A 14846-nucleotide genomic window follows, 5' to 3' on the forward strand; every position below is an offset into this window, starting at 1 on the left:
ATTTTGAGTTATTTACAAAATTGCCACCGCCTCTTCACCGCCGTTCAGATTGGAAATTTTAATTTATTTACGAAATTGTCACCGCTTTGCACAGTGGAAGAGCGCCCACGCGTCAATCATCGTGGATTGCTTCGACTGCTTTTCCTTCCGTTTCCATCCCTTTTGCCTTCCCTCCATCAAATCAGTCCGTACATTCCTGTTACGTTCCTCCGCTTACCTAATTTTTTTGCTACGATTCCGGCGAAGGCCGTGTCGAAGCTGGTCAAAAACGATTCCTCAGTGCATCAGGTAACTTCTATACGGTTTTCCCAAAATTAGCTCGTTTCTAATTCCGATCTGTGTTCTTCAATCATGTCGTGTTCGTCTGTTTTTAATTGTTGGTGCAGGTTCTTGACTATTTTCAAGGTATGTGGCTGTGAGCCCACTCCAGAGGCCGTTTCGACGTTCCGTTGTTAGTGAGGTCGCCACGAAGAAGCCCGACTCTGCTGTGAAGAGAGCTCGGCAGGCCGAAAACAAAACCCGGGTGAAGAGGGTACGTCTCTTTTCGGCAAGCTATTTGGGGTCCAAATTTTGTTTGGTTTTCCAAATTTTCCTATAAAATTAAAGTGTCTGAGAGAGGAGCGGAGACTTGGTGAAAAGAAAGCTATAGAATGGCAAGGGTAGTGAAAAGGAAAGATGAGAGAATTCTGACAAGGCTGGCAGATGAGTTCGAACAACTGGCCGCTCAGCTGAACTCTCCGGCACCGATAACCATGGAAATTGGCAAGTTCACCCAAGCCTGTCGTCTCGTTTCTCCTCTCGTTCGACACTTCGGCGTCGCTTTGAAGTTCGCCGACATAGAGTACTCTGCTGAGGTATTATTCATCTCTTAAACTTGAGAGTTTGATGCTTTTTGGTGAAGGGGAGATTTGGGTTGCAAACTTGTCATTGTCTTCTACATTTGAATCAAATTTCAAAAGTTTGATATAAAATTTGGGTGTTCTTTAGGGTTTGGTGGATTGTGATTGATGAGTGCTTTGATTTCAGTTACTCATTTTTAAATACACAATTAAGACATTTTACATATTTCAAAGATGATCTTAATTATTTATATTTTCCTTCTGATTTTGTTCAAATATACTTCCCTTTGCTGTGAGTGTTTCTTTGTTTTTAATTAAATTTTAATTAATGTGGTGGTTGCCAGGTTAATGGGATTGAAAAGGCAGGAAAGTCAGTTAATACCCTAGAAGATTTGCTTGACCGTGAAATACAACAGAATACCATGAAGGACCAAAGTAGTGCTTCGAGATCCCTCATCAGAGTGAAGCGTTCACTTGAGATGTTTAAGATAATATTCGAGCAAACCATGGCCTCAAGGTTTTACTTATCTCAAACCTAGCCTCGATCTTCTCTGAATTCACTGTTTCATTAACATGTCTAAAATCATTTTCGTTTGCAAATGCAATATCATATTAAGCGTGCTGCTACATCCACTCATATGTTCTATTTTCTCTTATCCACTAATTTATATTTCCGTTCATCGTGAATTTTTTTTAATATTTAATATTCATCAAGTGCTTTTAAAATAATTGAAAGCACTTCTAAGAAAAGTGTTTTTGGGTTTCAAGAGCACTTAAAGTGCTTCTTACAAGAAGTATCAATTATGTGATTTTTGCAGGAAGCACTTCAAGTGTTTTTTCAGAATTCACTTACATTTTTACCAATGATTGGTTTGAAATTGGTTTGAAAAGTACTCTCATCAAACGCATTTTCAGTTATTTTAAAAGCACTTCCAAACGAGCCCATAAACTCCTCGTGATATCTGTTATACCATGACTTAATTATTCTACTTAAGGCACATAATTATTTATTGACTAATCTTTGAATTAATTATTCACAAAAGAACAAACCCTAAATCAATGACTGCTATCTCTAATTTTTTTATGTCTCTATCATTTTGCAGCTAGCTGTTATTCTGCTATCACAGATTCACAGTTACTTATAACTTGAATGTTTTTAATTTTCTTACTTTGGCAGCGGAAATTCAATCATGGATCCGGTTAACACAGCATATAAACAAGTTTTTTACCCCTACCACGGGTGGGCTACCAGAAAGGCTGTTGCGGGTGCACTGTACACCCTTCCTACAAAGTCACTGTTCTTGACGAGGCTAAAATTAGATGGTAAGACTCTTCCTAGTATGTAACTCATCATTGTCATATTATCTGCTTCCAAACCAGGCTTCTAGCAGACTAGCTCATATCTAGTGACATTAAGCTAGAGATTTGGGATTGATCGGTTTGACTGCTCATGGTAGCGGTAGCTACCGTGGCCGGTTGCAGGTTCTTTTTTTCATATCCAATATAGGGAAGAAGAAAAAGAAAAAAAATCTTACGTGCAGATATTGAGCATGTATAATTAACATGAATTTTCTATGAATGCTATATGTACATGGGTATTTTGGTTACACAATTTGTTTGGTATTCTATTTTATCAGAGGCATCGGCTTTTGTTCTGATGCAAAGGACAGTTACAGCATTGGCTCCTCTGATACACTACATCGACAACTTATTCCATTCAAGGGAGTCAGCTCAAGAGCTGCTACGCTTGATTTGATCGATTTCCGTCTTTCGCACGTACGCATGCATTTTTACAAATATGCTTTGATTTCCGTGTTTCATATGTATAGTATGATTGAATATCAGCGTGAACCTTATAAGGATTGTTATTCTATTTGGTTATAGTTATGATACTTTTCCTTTTTCCATTGCCTGCCATTCTATACTTCATGTACTGTTGGTCAACTTTTTTGAACTAGAAGGTCTGGAGAGTTCGAAGCGTGGTAAGAACTCAAAAATGCGCCACTAGTTTTTCCTAAAAAAAAGAGTTTTTAGTGTACGGTTGGTGACGAAATTTTGTAAATTAAATTGTTTGTTTTACGAATAAGAAACAAATACGTTAATCGACACTTAATAATTCAATCATCTACAACATTATCATTTTGTTTGTAAATTTGGTTTTAAAAAATTGGTCTCCCTACCAGTACTCGTAATTAAATAACGCATTTTTTGTTTTTTGCGTTTAATACACGAAAGTTTCATACCAATTTTAGTGATAGCTGATTCACGTATCCTATGTGTATTTTAAATATACTATTGAAAAGATAAATATTTCACACTTTCTATGTTTGGAGCGATTTTCAAACAGGTCATGAATTCTCAATTTTCTTTCCTTGTTCCCCTAGAGTTTCAAAATAGTGTCTGTTTATACCATACGTAGGCCTTCGTATTTAGATCTCGTATAAATACTCGGGGGACTTAAATGTAATTATGTAATAAAGGAAAAGGCAAATATGTAATAAGTGATGAGCTATTATTCTATAAAAGGATTCCTCACCGTCACAATTAGGAGGAGCCTCACTCTCACCCTCAGAGGCCAATTCTTAGGCCGGACTCTCACCCTCTCAGAGCCTCACTCTCATTACAGAGGCTCTCTCTATCCCTCACAATCCTCTCAGAAATACTTGGACGTAGCCCAAACTTTGGGGTGAACCACGATACATCTTGTGTCATTTACTTTCTTGCAGATTCACGGTTGGATTTACGTTGTTCCAAGACCTCCGGTTTTGTGCATCAACATTTGGCGCCGTCTGTGGGAATCGACACGAAAAGCTATGTCGGTTATCTCTCAATTTTTCACCTCCGCTGTGAATCTGCAGAAACCCAAGAACCAACAACCCAACACCCACACTCAGAGACACACCCATTCAATCTACAGAGAGGAAGAAACAAAACATGGGTTCTCCTGCAATGTTTGTGCAGCTCTCGGTCCTTCTACTGAGCTTCTTCACTGTCTTCGATAATGTAATTACCATTTTACCCGCCATTCCTCCACACCACAGCGTTCACTATTCCCACACCACAACGTTCACTACCATCCCACGTCAGCAAGGAGCAGAAGTAACTTCCGCGTCAGCAAGTAGCAGAAGTAGAAAAACTCTCCTATCTTCGTTTGTGATCAACAACGACAAATTTAGTTTAGACATTGTTGAAGATGATGACGCGGCTGACCAAAAACAACAAGTGGGGAATGCCAATGCGAATGAGACCCTTCTCTACTCCTTCAGTCTTTTGCCTCTGCTGCTTCTGGCTGCTCTTCTTGGAGGTATACCTATAATCTTAACTCTCAAAATTTTCAGCCTGCCTCGTATTCAGGGCCTCTACATATGCTGACACACTCACAGAAGCCTCCAGATCGAAGACGACGGTGGTGAGGCGTGAAAGAAGGCAGCTGGTTAGAGCGAGGAGTCACTTAAACCCCGCAACCATGGCGTCCCCGACCAGGAGACAAGAAAAGAAGTTCTCGCTTTCCGGTGAAGCAAGTCCAGTGAGAGACCGATCGCTTATTAATATGCTTTTTCAAACAATCTTTGAGTAAATAATTTCAGTATATGGCTTATACCGCTGCGACGTTGTTGATTGTTCACAGCGGCGACGGCGGTCTTATTGGCTGGGTTACCGGGAGCAAAATCAGAGTACATAGCTTTAACACGACGACGAGAATTGCCCCAGAAGAATCAATTTTCATTTAGTTCTTCACTTTCACGACGACGTCGGGTGGCTTAAGATCGTTGACCAGTACTTCGTAGGCGCTAACAACTCAATTCGCGGCGCTTGCGTCCAGAACGTCCTCGACGCTGTAATTTCGGCCTTGCTGAAGAAGAAGAATCAGAAGTTCATCTATGTCGAGATTGCATTCTTTCAGAGATGGTGGAGACAGTAAAGCCCGACCTTGAAGGCTAAAGTCAATGAGTTGGTCAGCTCGAGTTCATAAATGGAGGAATGTGGATGCACAACGAGGCCACCCCGCATTACATGGACTTGATTGATCAGACAATTTTAGGCCATCAATTTATTTTGAAAGAATTTGGTCAGGTTCCTCGAATCGGTTGGCAGATTGACCCTCTTGGCCACTCTGTTGTTCAAGCTTACCTACTTGGTGCTGAGTTAGGATTCTGTTATGTGCATCAACTTTTGGGTCGGAGATAATTGCAGAAAGCAAAAAGAGAAAAAGCAGAAAGCATGGCTACCCACAAATGCACAGTAGCCCAAACTCCAAGTTAATTAAAGGAATCAACTTGGCAAGATGACAGCGCAGAAGATGCCCACCAACTTTCATCATACATGTTCCTCCTACTCTTCACAGACGACACCATGATGTTAAAGAAAAAGCAAAAGCAGAAAGCAAAAGAAGATAAAAAGAAGCAGACATAATTACGGTGGTGATGGCATGCAGATAAGGGAATTATAGGCGTAACCCATTGAGCATGAAGGTCGGATTTATTTTCGAATGATGTAATTTAGTTTTCTTATTTTCGAATGATATAACCCCATCAGAGGGTAGTAAAAAAAAAAAAAAAAAAAAAACTAAAGGCCCAAAATAATGGGCTAGAATGTTATGTGGAGGGCGAAGGCCCATATGCCCAAGAGAGTCAGGCCCTCTATTATCACCAGCCAGGTGATCAAAAGTATGTCCAATACTACAAAAAAATATTCGGCAGCCTGCCGTTATTACCACCAACCAGGTGATCAAAAGTACGCCCAGTACTTCAAATTATACATGAGCATTACTCATATCAATCATACATAAACATTCATGAGCATTACTCATATCAATCATACATAAACATTCATGAGCATCACTCATGTCAACATCCATGAGCATCACTCATGTCAATTAATATAAACATTCATGAGCATCACTTATGTCAATCAGCTTCAAAAGCTTCATTTACAGAGCTCTAGCTACAAAAGCTTCATTTACAAAAGCTCTAGCTTCAAAAACTTCATTTACAAAAGCTCCAGCTTCAAAGCTTCACTTGCAAAGCTTCACCTACAAAGCTTCAGTGCAGGGTATATAAATACCGCCTCCGAACAACCGCCACTTCGGCCCATACATGGATTCAATTTGAAGTCTCCAGCCAACAGACTCTATTGACTGAAGACTTGGGGGACTACACTATGTACCATATATTGGGCCTCAACTGGGCCTCATGAAAAATACTTGGGGGACTTAGCCCATTATTTATGTACTGAGGAGCTAGCTCTTATTCTATAAAAGGGACTCCCTCACTTTCATTAGAGAGCACCCATTATTCATGTACTGAGGAGCGATCCCTTATTTTATAAAAGGGACTCCCTCACCTTCATTAGAAAGCATCGCTGCCAACTGAGCAACCGCTTCGCCGCGAGCATCACTCCTAACCCATTATTCATGTACTGAGGAGCGATCCCTTATTTCATAAAAGGGACTTTCTCACTTTCATTAGAGAGCATCGCTGCGAGCATCACTCTTAACCCATCACTTATGTATTGAGGAGCGAACCCTTATTCTATAAAAGGGACTACCCCACCTTCAATGCCACAAGCCGAACCAACCAAGGCAACATAAGCCACAAACAGAGCAGCCTTGCAACATGTGCTACTTGAGCATCATTTCTCTTTGAGCACCGCCCATATCAAGTATCAGTTCAAGACGATATCTAGTTACTTCGGCCCACACATGGACTGAATTTCAAGTCTCCAGCCAAAAGACTCTCTTGATTAAAGACTTGTGGGACTACTGTTTATACCATACTTAGGGCCTCCGTATTTAGATCTCGTATAAATACTCAGGGGACTTAAATGTAATTATGTAATAAAGGAATGGGCAAATATGTAATAAGTGAGGAGCCCTTATTCTATAAAAGGACCCTTCACCCTCACAGGGGGAGTCTCACTCTCACCCTCAGAGGCCAATTCTTAGGCCGGACCCTCACCTTATCAGGGCCTCACTCTCATTACAAAGGCTCTCTCTCTCTCCCTCACAATCCTTTTAGAAATACAATAATTAGTGTGGACGTAGCCCAAACCTTAGGGTGAACCACGATACATCTTGTATCATTTACTTTCTTGCAGATTCACGGTTGGATTTACGTTGTTCCAAGACCTCCGATTTTGTGCATCAACAATGTCAATTTACACTTTTTGTCTAATGAATTATTTGAATTTTTATTACATTAATGACAATGACATGTAAGCTTCATTTGCACGCATTGATTTAAAAAGTTGTATATTTAGATGTTCAAATATTCAAAAGGTGTAAATTAATATAATTTCAAAATCTCAGGATGTAATGTGAGAAAATTAAAACCCTTACCGTCTATTTTAAAGTCAAAACTTGCAATGTGAAAAAATTAAAACCCCAATAAAAATTTAATTTTTATTGTTCTCTCCCAAGTGCTGTGTGTCAATGAGCAATGCTAGATTTCTCTACAGGGGCAAGAAAACCTTACTTCAGGAGCCATCTAAGACTACACCATCAACTACAAAACTAAAAGAATTATGATTATTACACTACGACAGCATACATCCTAGTTTAATCGTCTCCGTTCCTTCGGATTCATGTCCTCCACAGCGTCCATCGTTTCTTGTTTTCGCCGCTTCCATCTCTTGATGAGACTACTATCAGCCGACTGGAGAGTGCAGGGGGGGCTAGGAGAAGGGTACACGGTAGACTTTTTAAGACATTCCCTCTGTATCGGGTCAGCAAGACAAAGCAGGGATTCTGGCAGAAGCTGGAATGTCTAGCTTGAAGTCCAGCAGCTTTGAGTACTCCGTTATGAGGTGAAACATGTAATCATAGACCCGATCCATGCTTAAGCTTTCCATGAAATCCTGCCCTCTTTGTCCCATTGCCTTAGCCTGTTCAGCCATTGGAGAATATTGTAGCCTTGATTATGTTGTTCTTTCATATGAAGATATAAACTTAAAGGGAAAGCCGGGGGAAAACTGAATTGTACATTACTGATGCGAAATATAACGACGAGAACAAGAACATAATATAGAATACTACTAACAGTTGAAAGATACCTCAGATTGGTGTCCAAGAGCCCAGTCAACAGCAGACTTTATGGACGGGCATATAGCGTTAGGGGAGATGGGCCAATAATTAATCTTAGGAATGAGACCGCGGCTTAAGAAATCCTCATATTGCGGTGTTATTATTAGTGTAAGAGAACCACATGATACGATATATTTCAAGCTGACCGACCAAGCATAGCCTTCTGCATAGATTTTGTACCTACAAAAGGTGGAAAAGATTTCTGAGCTGCAGGATCAAATCCACATGCCAATTAGATAATAAGACGCCAACGGAGTACAGCTATACATAACAGCTACTCATCAACCGAGGAGAAAGAGGAGAAGGAAACATTTTGCGAATCACTGGAACGGTAAAGGTCCACTAGATAAAAAGAAAACACGCAAAAGAGAATGTCAAGTCCTCCTTGAAAGTTAAAGGTTGCCCAGGTTTCAGAACTTCAAAACTATAAACTGCAAACTGCATCATTTTCATAGATGCGGAAAATTGAACTAGATAGACAAAAGCAAAAGGACTACAAAGCAGAGTCAACATATCAACTGCGGGACAAGATCTTAGGCCAATAAGTAATAAATGATCAAGCCACATCTTCCCTTGGACTATATATTGAATATGATGATAGGCCATCACTTTTAGAAGCTTTACTTACTGATGATTACACTGCTTAGAGAGTTTGGACTGCTCATAACCAGCTCTTGCTTCCGCTTCCCAATCCTATGATGTATATTAGAAAAACAATGTCAGGTCTGGTCATAGGCCTATCACTTCAACAGTTCAAGTTAAAGAGAGATCAACATGCAGTTTTAACTCAACCTGACGCATAACCTGCGCACTCCACATCTTCGTGTCGTTGCAGTTAAGTAACTCTGTACGAACGGGGGAACTAACATTTGGGTTTCCTTTCCAATATGCAAAAGGCTCCTTCTTTTTCCAACTTCTTTCCTGAGAACCCCACTTTTTTTTTTTTTTTTTAAACCGAAGATAGAAGATTGAGAACCCCACTTGATTTCTCGGAACTGCTCTTCCCAGGGATGAATGTTAAGCTCTGGCCTGTGCAGTAATCATAAACTATAAAGACAATCAGCACGAATAAAACCATAACCACGCATTTGACGCCAAAATAAATGAAGCACTTTCATGTCATACAAATCAGTAAAAGGTTAGCATACAATGTCAATCTTGTTAAATTAAATCCGCCTAATAACCACCATGTAATTGATGCAAGCTTACAAGCATTGAGTAATTTATTTACTTTTTAGAAATTTTTACAGCAATTCAATAAATTCAGGTTCTTTCCCATTGAATCATTGACAATGCAATCGCAAACACGAAAAATTTTTGCGAAAAATTATCTGAAAAAAAACTAGAAACTTGGAAAATTTAACAATTAATGTGAATCAGAAGACAATCAAAGAATGATGATTCTTACCAACCCCAGAAGGACCAATCAGGAAATGGGATATCAAAGTGATCACCGTCCGTGCAATACCGGAAAACCGGCAAAGGCATCGATTGGTGCTCGGCCGGTTGATGATGGGCTTATCCATACAATCAAACATGATATCCACATCCGGAACTCGACCCGGATACCTGGCAAGGAGCTGCAGAAACCCCCAAATGGTGAACATGGCGCGGCTCTGCACGCAAGCCCAGTACAAATCCACATACAGCCTCCCGTCAACAATCACCACGCGGAACGCCGCGTATTGCTTGGCGGTCTCCAAATGGGCGGCGGAGATCCGGGTCCGGGCCCAGGGCTCCAGATCGTGGTGGATCCAACGGAAGAACTCGGGGCATTTCGGGGCTTTCGCGCGGGACGATGGAGGACGGCGTCGTTCAGGGACTTCGTTGCTTTTGTAGCGGCAGGCGAGGTAGGAGCAGTGGATGAGCTTGTACGCTCGGTCGTGGAGGGTCTCGTCGGTGAAGGTTTTTGGTGGGAAGAAGTGCCACGGCGTCGGCTCGAGGTTGTGGACGGCCAGTGTCTTGGTCTGAGTGGCGAAGTCGTTCACCTGTTCGACGAAATGCCCCAATGAAATATTTTTCATATACCAAAAAATTAAAAAACCGGAAAAACGACGCTGCGTTTTAAACCTTGTAGATAACGAAGCCGAGAGAGAGAAGGGAGAGGGCGATGACGGATGGGAGGATGTGAGAGGGACCGGCGGATCTCGGAGCCATGAGCCGATGCGGCGGCGGCGGTGGATGAGTTGTGGTGCTGCTGCATTGTGTCTGTTTGTTGTCAAAGCCTTTTCTGTTTCAGTTGGGTCCCACCGGGAAGCAGTGTTTGCCACGTGGGCGGTTTTTGTAGCTTTTTACCGGTTTTTTCCCGGGAAAAAAGGGATGACGGGGGACCACCCTCCGCGCAATAAACTGCGAAGTGGACCAGCTTCACCAAGCGTTACGGAATAAAACTTTGGTAAGGTACATTAAATATCAATAATCACCCATGAAATAATTTTATCATAGGATTTAGGGGTAGGCACGAACCGAGCCGGGAAAAATTTAGGGAATTTTAACGAAAAGCACCCGGTACTGTTCACTTTAACGAAAAACCATATTTTTACACTAAAAAGTCAATCCTGGTACTATTCACTTTACCCTTTATTTTGTCCTTATCATTAAAACTCAAAGTTTTCAAGCCATTTTCATTAGTTTTCCTAAAATTTTAAGCGATTTGATTTAGTTTTGTGAGATTGTTTTTAGCAATATAATCAAATTAAACTAAGTTGTCAAAAATAAGCAAACGAGTATCGTTCAGAAATCTAACATTTTTTTTTGTTAAATGTTCAGAGATCCAACTCAAATAAGGCAAATGAAACGTTCAATTAGGAAAAATAAATGCTCCTAATAGTTGCTCGCTTACGCAACCTTTCATGGCTATGAGCTCCACAGCTCATCAAGGGCCGGCAATCAGTTAGCAGCCGGCGGTGGTAATCGTCCCTAGCACAACTTTTAGAGCATGTTTATTTACTTCGTGTGAGAATTAGTACTGGTTTGATACTGAGACACTTTTATAAAAAATGGGTGTTAAAAAAAGTTGAGCTAAAAAATGTGTTTGGTAAACACTTAAAAACAGCTTATTTTCACAGTTTTGGGTGAAAAAAAAAACTAAAAACATGAAGCAGCAAAAATGAACTTATTCTCAGCAAAAATGAGTTTATTCTCAGCAAAAATGAGTTTATTCTCACAGCACAACAGAAACAGTTTTTTTTTTTTCAAAACACAGCAATACCAAACCAGAAAGATTGACGATGACAATAAATGTCGGATAAATAACCCCCTAAATTATTTCTTACCTTAAACTTTCAAGCATGACATACCCAAATCATTTGCAAACCTAGTTTATGCACAAAATACATGTGCGGTAATCACATCTGCAAACCTCCTCAAAAGATTCATGCCAAAAACCAGAATTCTACCAAAAAAGAAAAGGCCTTATAGTACAATTGAAACCACAAGCTCATCTGTAAGCGAAAAAATATCCACAGAGAACCATAAAAACTATGGTACAAGGGAGCTCCTCCCTGCAAACTTGGTTCGCATATGTACTCAAGCTCAAACTGTAAAAATCTTCCTCACTTTCTTCATCCTTCTACGGCATATCGGGCACGTACCAGCCTCCTCAGCAATCCTGCACCGTGAATCCGTTTAGAAATCCAACTCTTCTTTGATTTGGTAGAAGTTGAAAATGTTGCAAGTGTAGTTTATGTTCAAAGTCATTATATATAACGTATCGTATAGAGGGTTATAAGCAGAAGACTACGGCATTGATTCAGATTTGTATACCTTGTTCCGCAAGTAAAACAAACAGCGCAGTGCCCACAGGGAAGAAAGAAGCAATCCCTTGGACCATCAAAGCAAATGACACAAAGACGCCGAGTATTGTTGCTATCTGCTTCACTTGTTAACCCTCCTTCAAGGGAACTCGCTGCAAGGCACTCATCCAAATCTTCCTCAGTATTGGAAACAGATTCATATGACGAACCCCAACTCAAAACATCATCGTCTTTGGGTGGAAGCAACGGGGTTTGCTCGGATTCTTCCTCCTCTGCTTGAAATTCGGTTGTGTCTTCACTAGAATTTTGGAATTTGTAATAAATTTTAAAGGCCGTTAAGAGGAGCAAAGTCATAACGCCTACAAGCAAACATAGAGGTAGATGTAAACAAAACAATTTCTTTTCCAATGTAACGAGAAGGATACGAAAGGATGATAAGAATTCAGAAATAACCTGCTACAAGAAAATACATGGCCCATCTCGGTCCATAAGACAGGCTTACATACCAATCATTGTCAGGGACACCCTAAGGATTCAGAAAGTGATGGAAGTTGTATCAATGGCCTGAAAAGGGACAGAAGGAAAACAAAACTCGGGGATGAGAGTCTTTTACATTACCTCTTCCGGACCTGGAGACGTTATGACAGCAACATTTGCCCGAAAGAGGGAAAGCTTTAAGCTGCATAACCGGTTATACAAAGAGCATTTGTAATACGCCTTGGTTGTGTTATAAAGAATAGATTTTATGTTGAATACCAACTCTACCTGTGTTATACATAAACATTGGAAGCTCAATAAAGTTGGAAACTAATGATTTTTGTTGATATAATTATAACCATTGGATTAAACTTTTGAATAATTACCTCAACATTCTCCGGGTTCAAGTTCCCTACTGCGATATAGTAAGTAGAAGACTTTGGAATTTCCTGCTGGATCCTACCACTTGCTGTGAAGAAAACAGGTTGACTTAGAAGTTTACAACATTGTAATTGGTTCCTAAAGAGAGAATCAATTTGAGTGATGAATCTTACCATAAATTATATTCCAAGACAATGTTGCGTTACCATATGACGGATCCTCTATCCATTCAGCTAGGCTCTCACTACCTGCAGGTTCATATAAAAGTTTACAACACCAGAAAATACATTTGAGTTCTAGTACCACCTCTACCACCACCGCCACAAAAAAAGGAGGAGAAAATAACCGAAAAACAAAAGTCCCCCGTATCACATACGCTAGATAAACCTTCTGCAGAGGCATTTGGACTCGTGGGAAAGTGGTTATATTTAAGAGTCGGAGAGGAAGGAAGACTCAGAAATTGGAGAAGTTTCAGAATTTTACTAAATCTACAACCATTCCAAGTGTCGGAGAGTAAAGAAGCCGTTACAGAACATTATCCCAAATCTACAACTATTTGATTCGACATAAATCCTAGACCTTAGTACATTAAGTTTAGATAACCATATACGAGGTACTTCAACAGAAACCAAGCAAAATATCTGAAACTAGAAGTTGGGAATTACCTTGTGCGATTACAAGGGTTAAAGGCGAGGAACTTGTAGGCATTACACGGTAAATAATATCGATACTAGACCCTTTGTTTAGAAAGTAAATCCATGCCTGTTACATGAAAAGAAGTAAACTTTTATCCCATCAACCAAACCAGATGACAAAAACTTAGATATGAAATGGCAAGGAAGATCTTGCCTTGTGATAATTGGCTGGAACAAGCGTATCCTTCGTTTCGGTCCATGCTGTTTCAACATCCAGGGGAGGAGGTTTGTGGAATCCATATAACATTGGCCCAGGTTTTTGCTCATCAAGCTCCTGTGCCTATTGTTTTATAGACCAGATGAGTTTTACTGCACGCCAGTTCTTCACTAAATGAGAATTACAAGATGAAATGCAGTTGATCACCTTAATGGATTGCACAAAGAATGGATTAGTTTGTATCAAGCGCGAGCAGTTCGGGCCTAGTTGTAGATTGCCGGATCCATAGAAACCAAGAATCAGAGTCATAGACGCTGTGCGCGACGAACATCAAAAACCAGAAGTAGTACCAACAGACCAAATTAATCAGATGCTCAAGTCATTAACAAACGAGTTCATTAAGTAACAACACATGGAAAAACTTAAGAAAAGAAGAGGAAAAACCGAATGATCAACTGAAAAGTTAAATAATTTCAGTCCATTTTACGGAAGAACAAAATTCAAAACCCTCTCCTCAACTACACATGAAACAAGCAAAAGGGGTTGACTGGACAAAGATTTGGTTTCACTTTTTGTCAGAAGTACATTTTGCTTCTGGGAAGAACTTAACTACATGTTACAGTCATTGTGTCGGTATTTTACACGGATAAAAAGTACAATATTTTTAAAGTGAAATGATTTTCGCGTACTTATTTTCTCGTTATGCACTCTTTTTATGTCTCTTTATTCTCATCTGAGTTATTTAATCTAAAAGTAAAAAATAAACATAGATGTGCATGAGGAGAAAATGATGCCCATAAATCATTTCCTATTTGAACTTTCTAATGTGACAGCAGTTGATTGACTTGAGATACAACCGTGGTTTCTCAATCCCAAAACTAATTAAAGAAACATGAAACAAATTCACACAAGCACTGTAGTAAGCGATTGATGAGGAGGGAAACTGACCAAAGAACCAAAAGGTGATAAGCACAGCAAGGGCCGACCAAATATCATCCTTCACTTCAGACGCTGCTACATCGGACACCCACAAGTTCACATGATAAGTAAAAGTCCTAGAACTTCTCATCCGCTGCTGCTCAGCAAAATTGTCCCCATTTGAATGTCTGTCTCTTTCTTCTTCTTCTTCTTCTTCTTCCACCCGTGAGCTCGACAGCGGAGAAGAAGAAGAAGATGGAAAGGATGCATCTTCTCTTCGATCTGGTTCTTGGGTTTCCATGCTGAAAACACAAAATTCAAAGTTGTACCTATAAATTTATATGAAAAAGAAAGGAAGAAGGAAAGGAATGATTTTTCCTTTTTTGGTTTCTAAGATTTTACCTGGATGATGGGAGTTTTGGGAGGCAGCAGCATCCATTGAGGAAGCAAGGGCGGTGGTGAGGAGGCTGCGAAGCTCACCAAAAAGTCGTGTTTTCTGATTCCATTTTTGGGTTTTTCTACATTGGAATGGTAGTTGGTGAC

General features: G+C 40.1%; 2 protein-coding genes and 1 pseudogene across 2 annotated transcripts; 1 reads left to right on the plus strand and 2 right to left on the minus strand.

The window, feature by feature from the left end:
- Positions 1-40: 40 nt before the first annotated feature.
- On the plus strand, positions 41-2746 carry LOC103447390 (accelerated cell death 11-like). Its single transcript, XM_070808561.1, has 5 exons — positions 41-288; positions 387-854; positions 1184-1356; positions 2017-2162; positions 2477-2746. Exons 2-5 carry the CDS (start codon positions 651-653, stop codon positions 2593-2595), a joined length of 642 nt encoding a protein of 213 aa, XP_070664662.1. The 5' UTR covers positions 41-288; positions 387-650; the 3' UTR covers positions 2596-2746.
- Positions 2747-7213: 4467 nt separating this feature from the next.
- LOC103447642 (uncharacterized) lies at positions 7214-10155 on the minus strand (annotated as a pseudogene).
- Positions 10156-11227: 1072 nt separating this feature from the next.
- LOC103447392 (E3 ubiquitin-protein ligase APD2-like) lies at positions 11228-14846 on the minus strand. The gene is made up of 11 exons (XM_008386579.4): positions 14706-14846; positions 14334-14605; positions 13593-13699; positions 13383-13508; positions 13199-13295; positions 12707-12781; positions 12539-12621; positions 12294-12440; positions 12129-12201; positions 11686-12034; positions 11228-11530 (listed from the first exon to the last, which is right to left on the minus strand). Exons 2-11 carry the CDS (start codon positions 14602-14604, stop codon positions 11455-11457), a joined length of 1404 nt encoding a protein of 467 aa, XP_008384801.2. The 5' UTR covers position 14605; positions 14706-14846; the 3' UTR covers positions 11228-11454.

This window comes from Malus domestica, chromosome 11, assembly GCF_042453785.1.
Source record: "Malus domestica chromosome 11, GDT2T_hap1".
Classification (NCBI taxonomy): domain Eukaryota; kingdom Viridiplantae; phylum Streptophyta; class Magnoliopsida; order Rosales; family Rosaceae; genus Malus; species Malus domestica.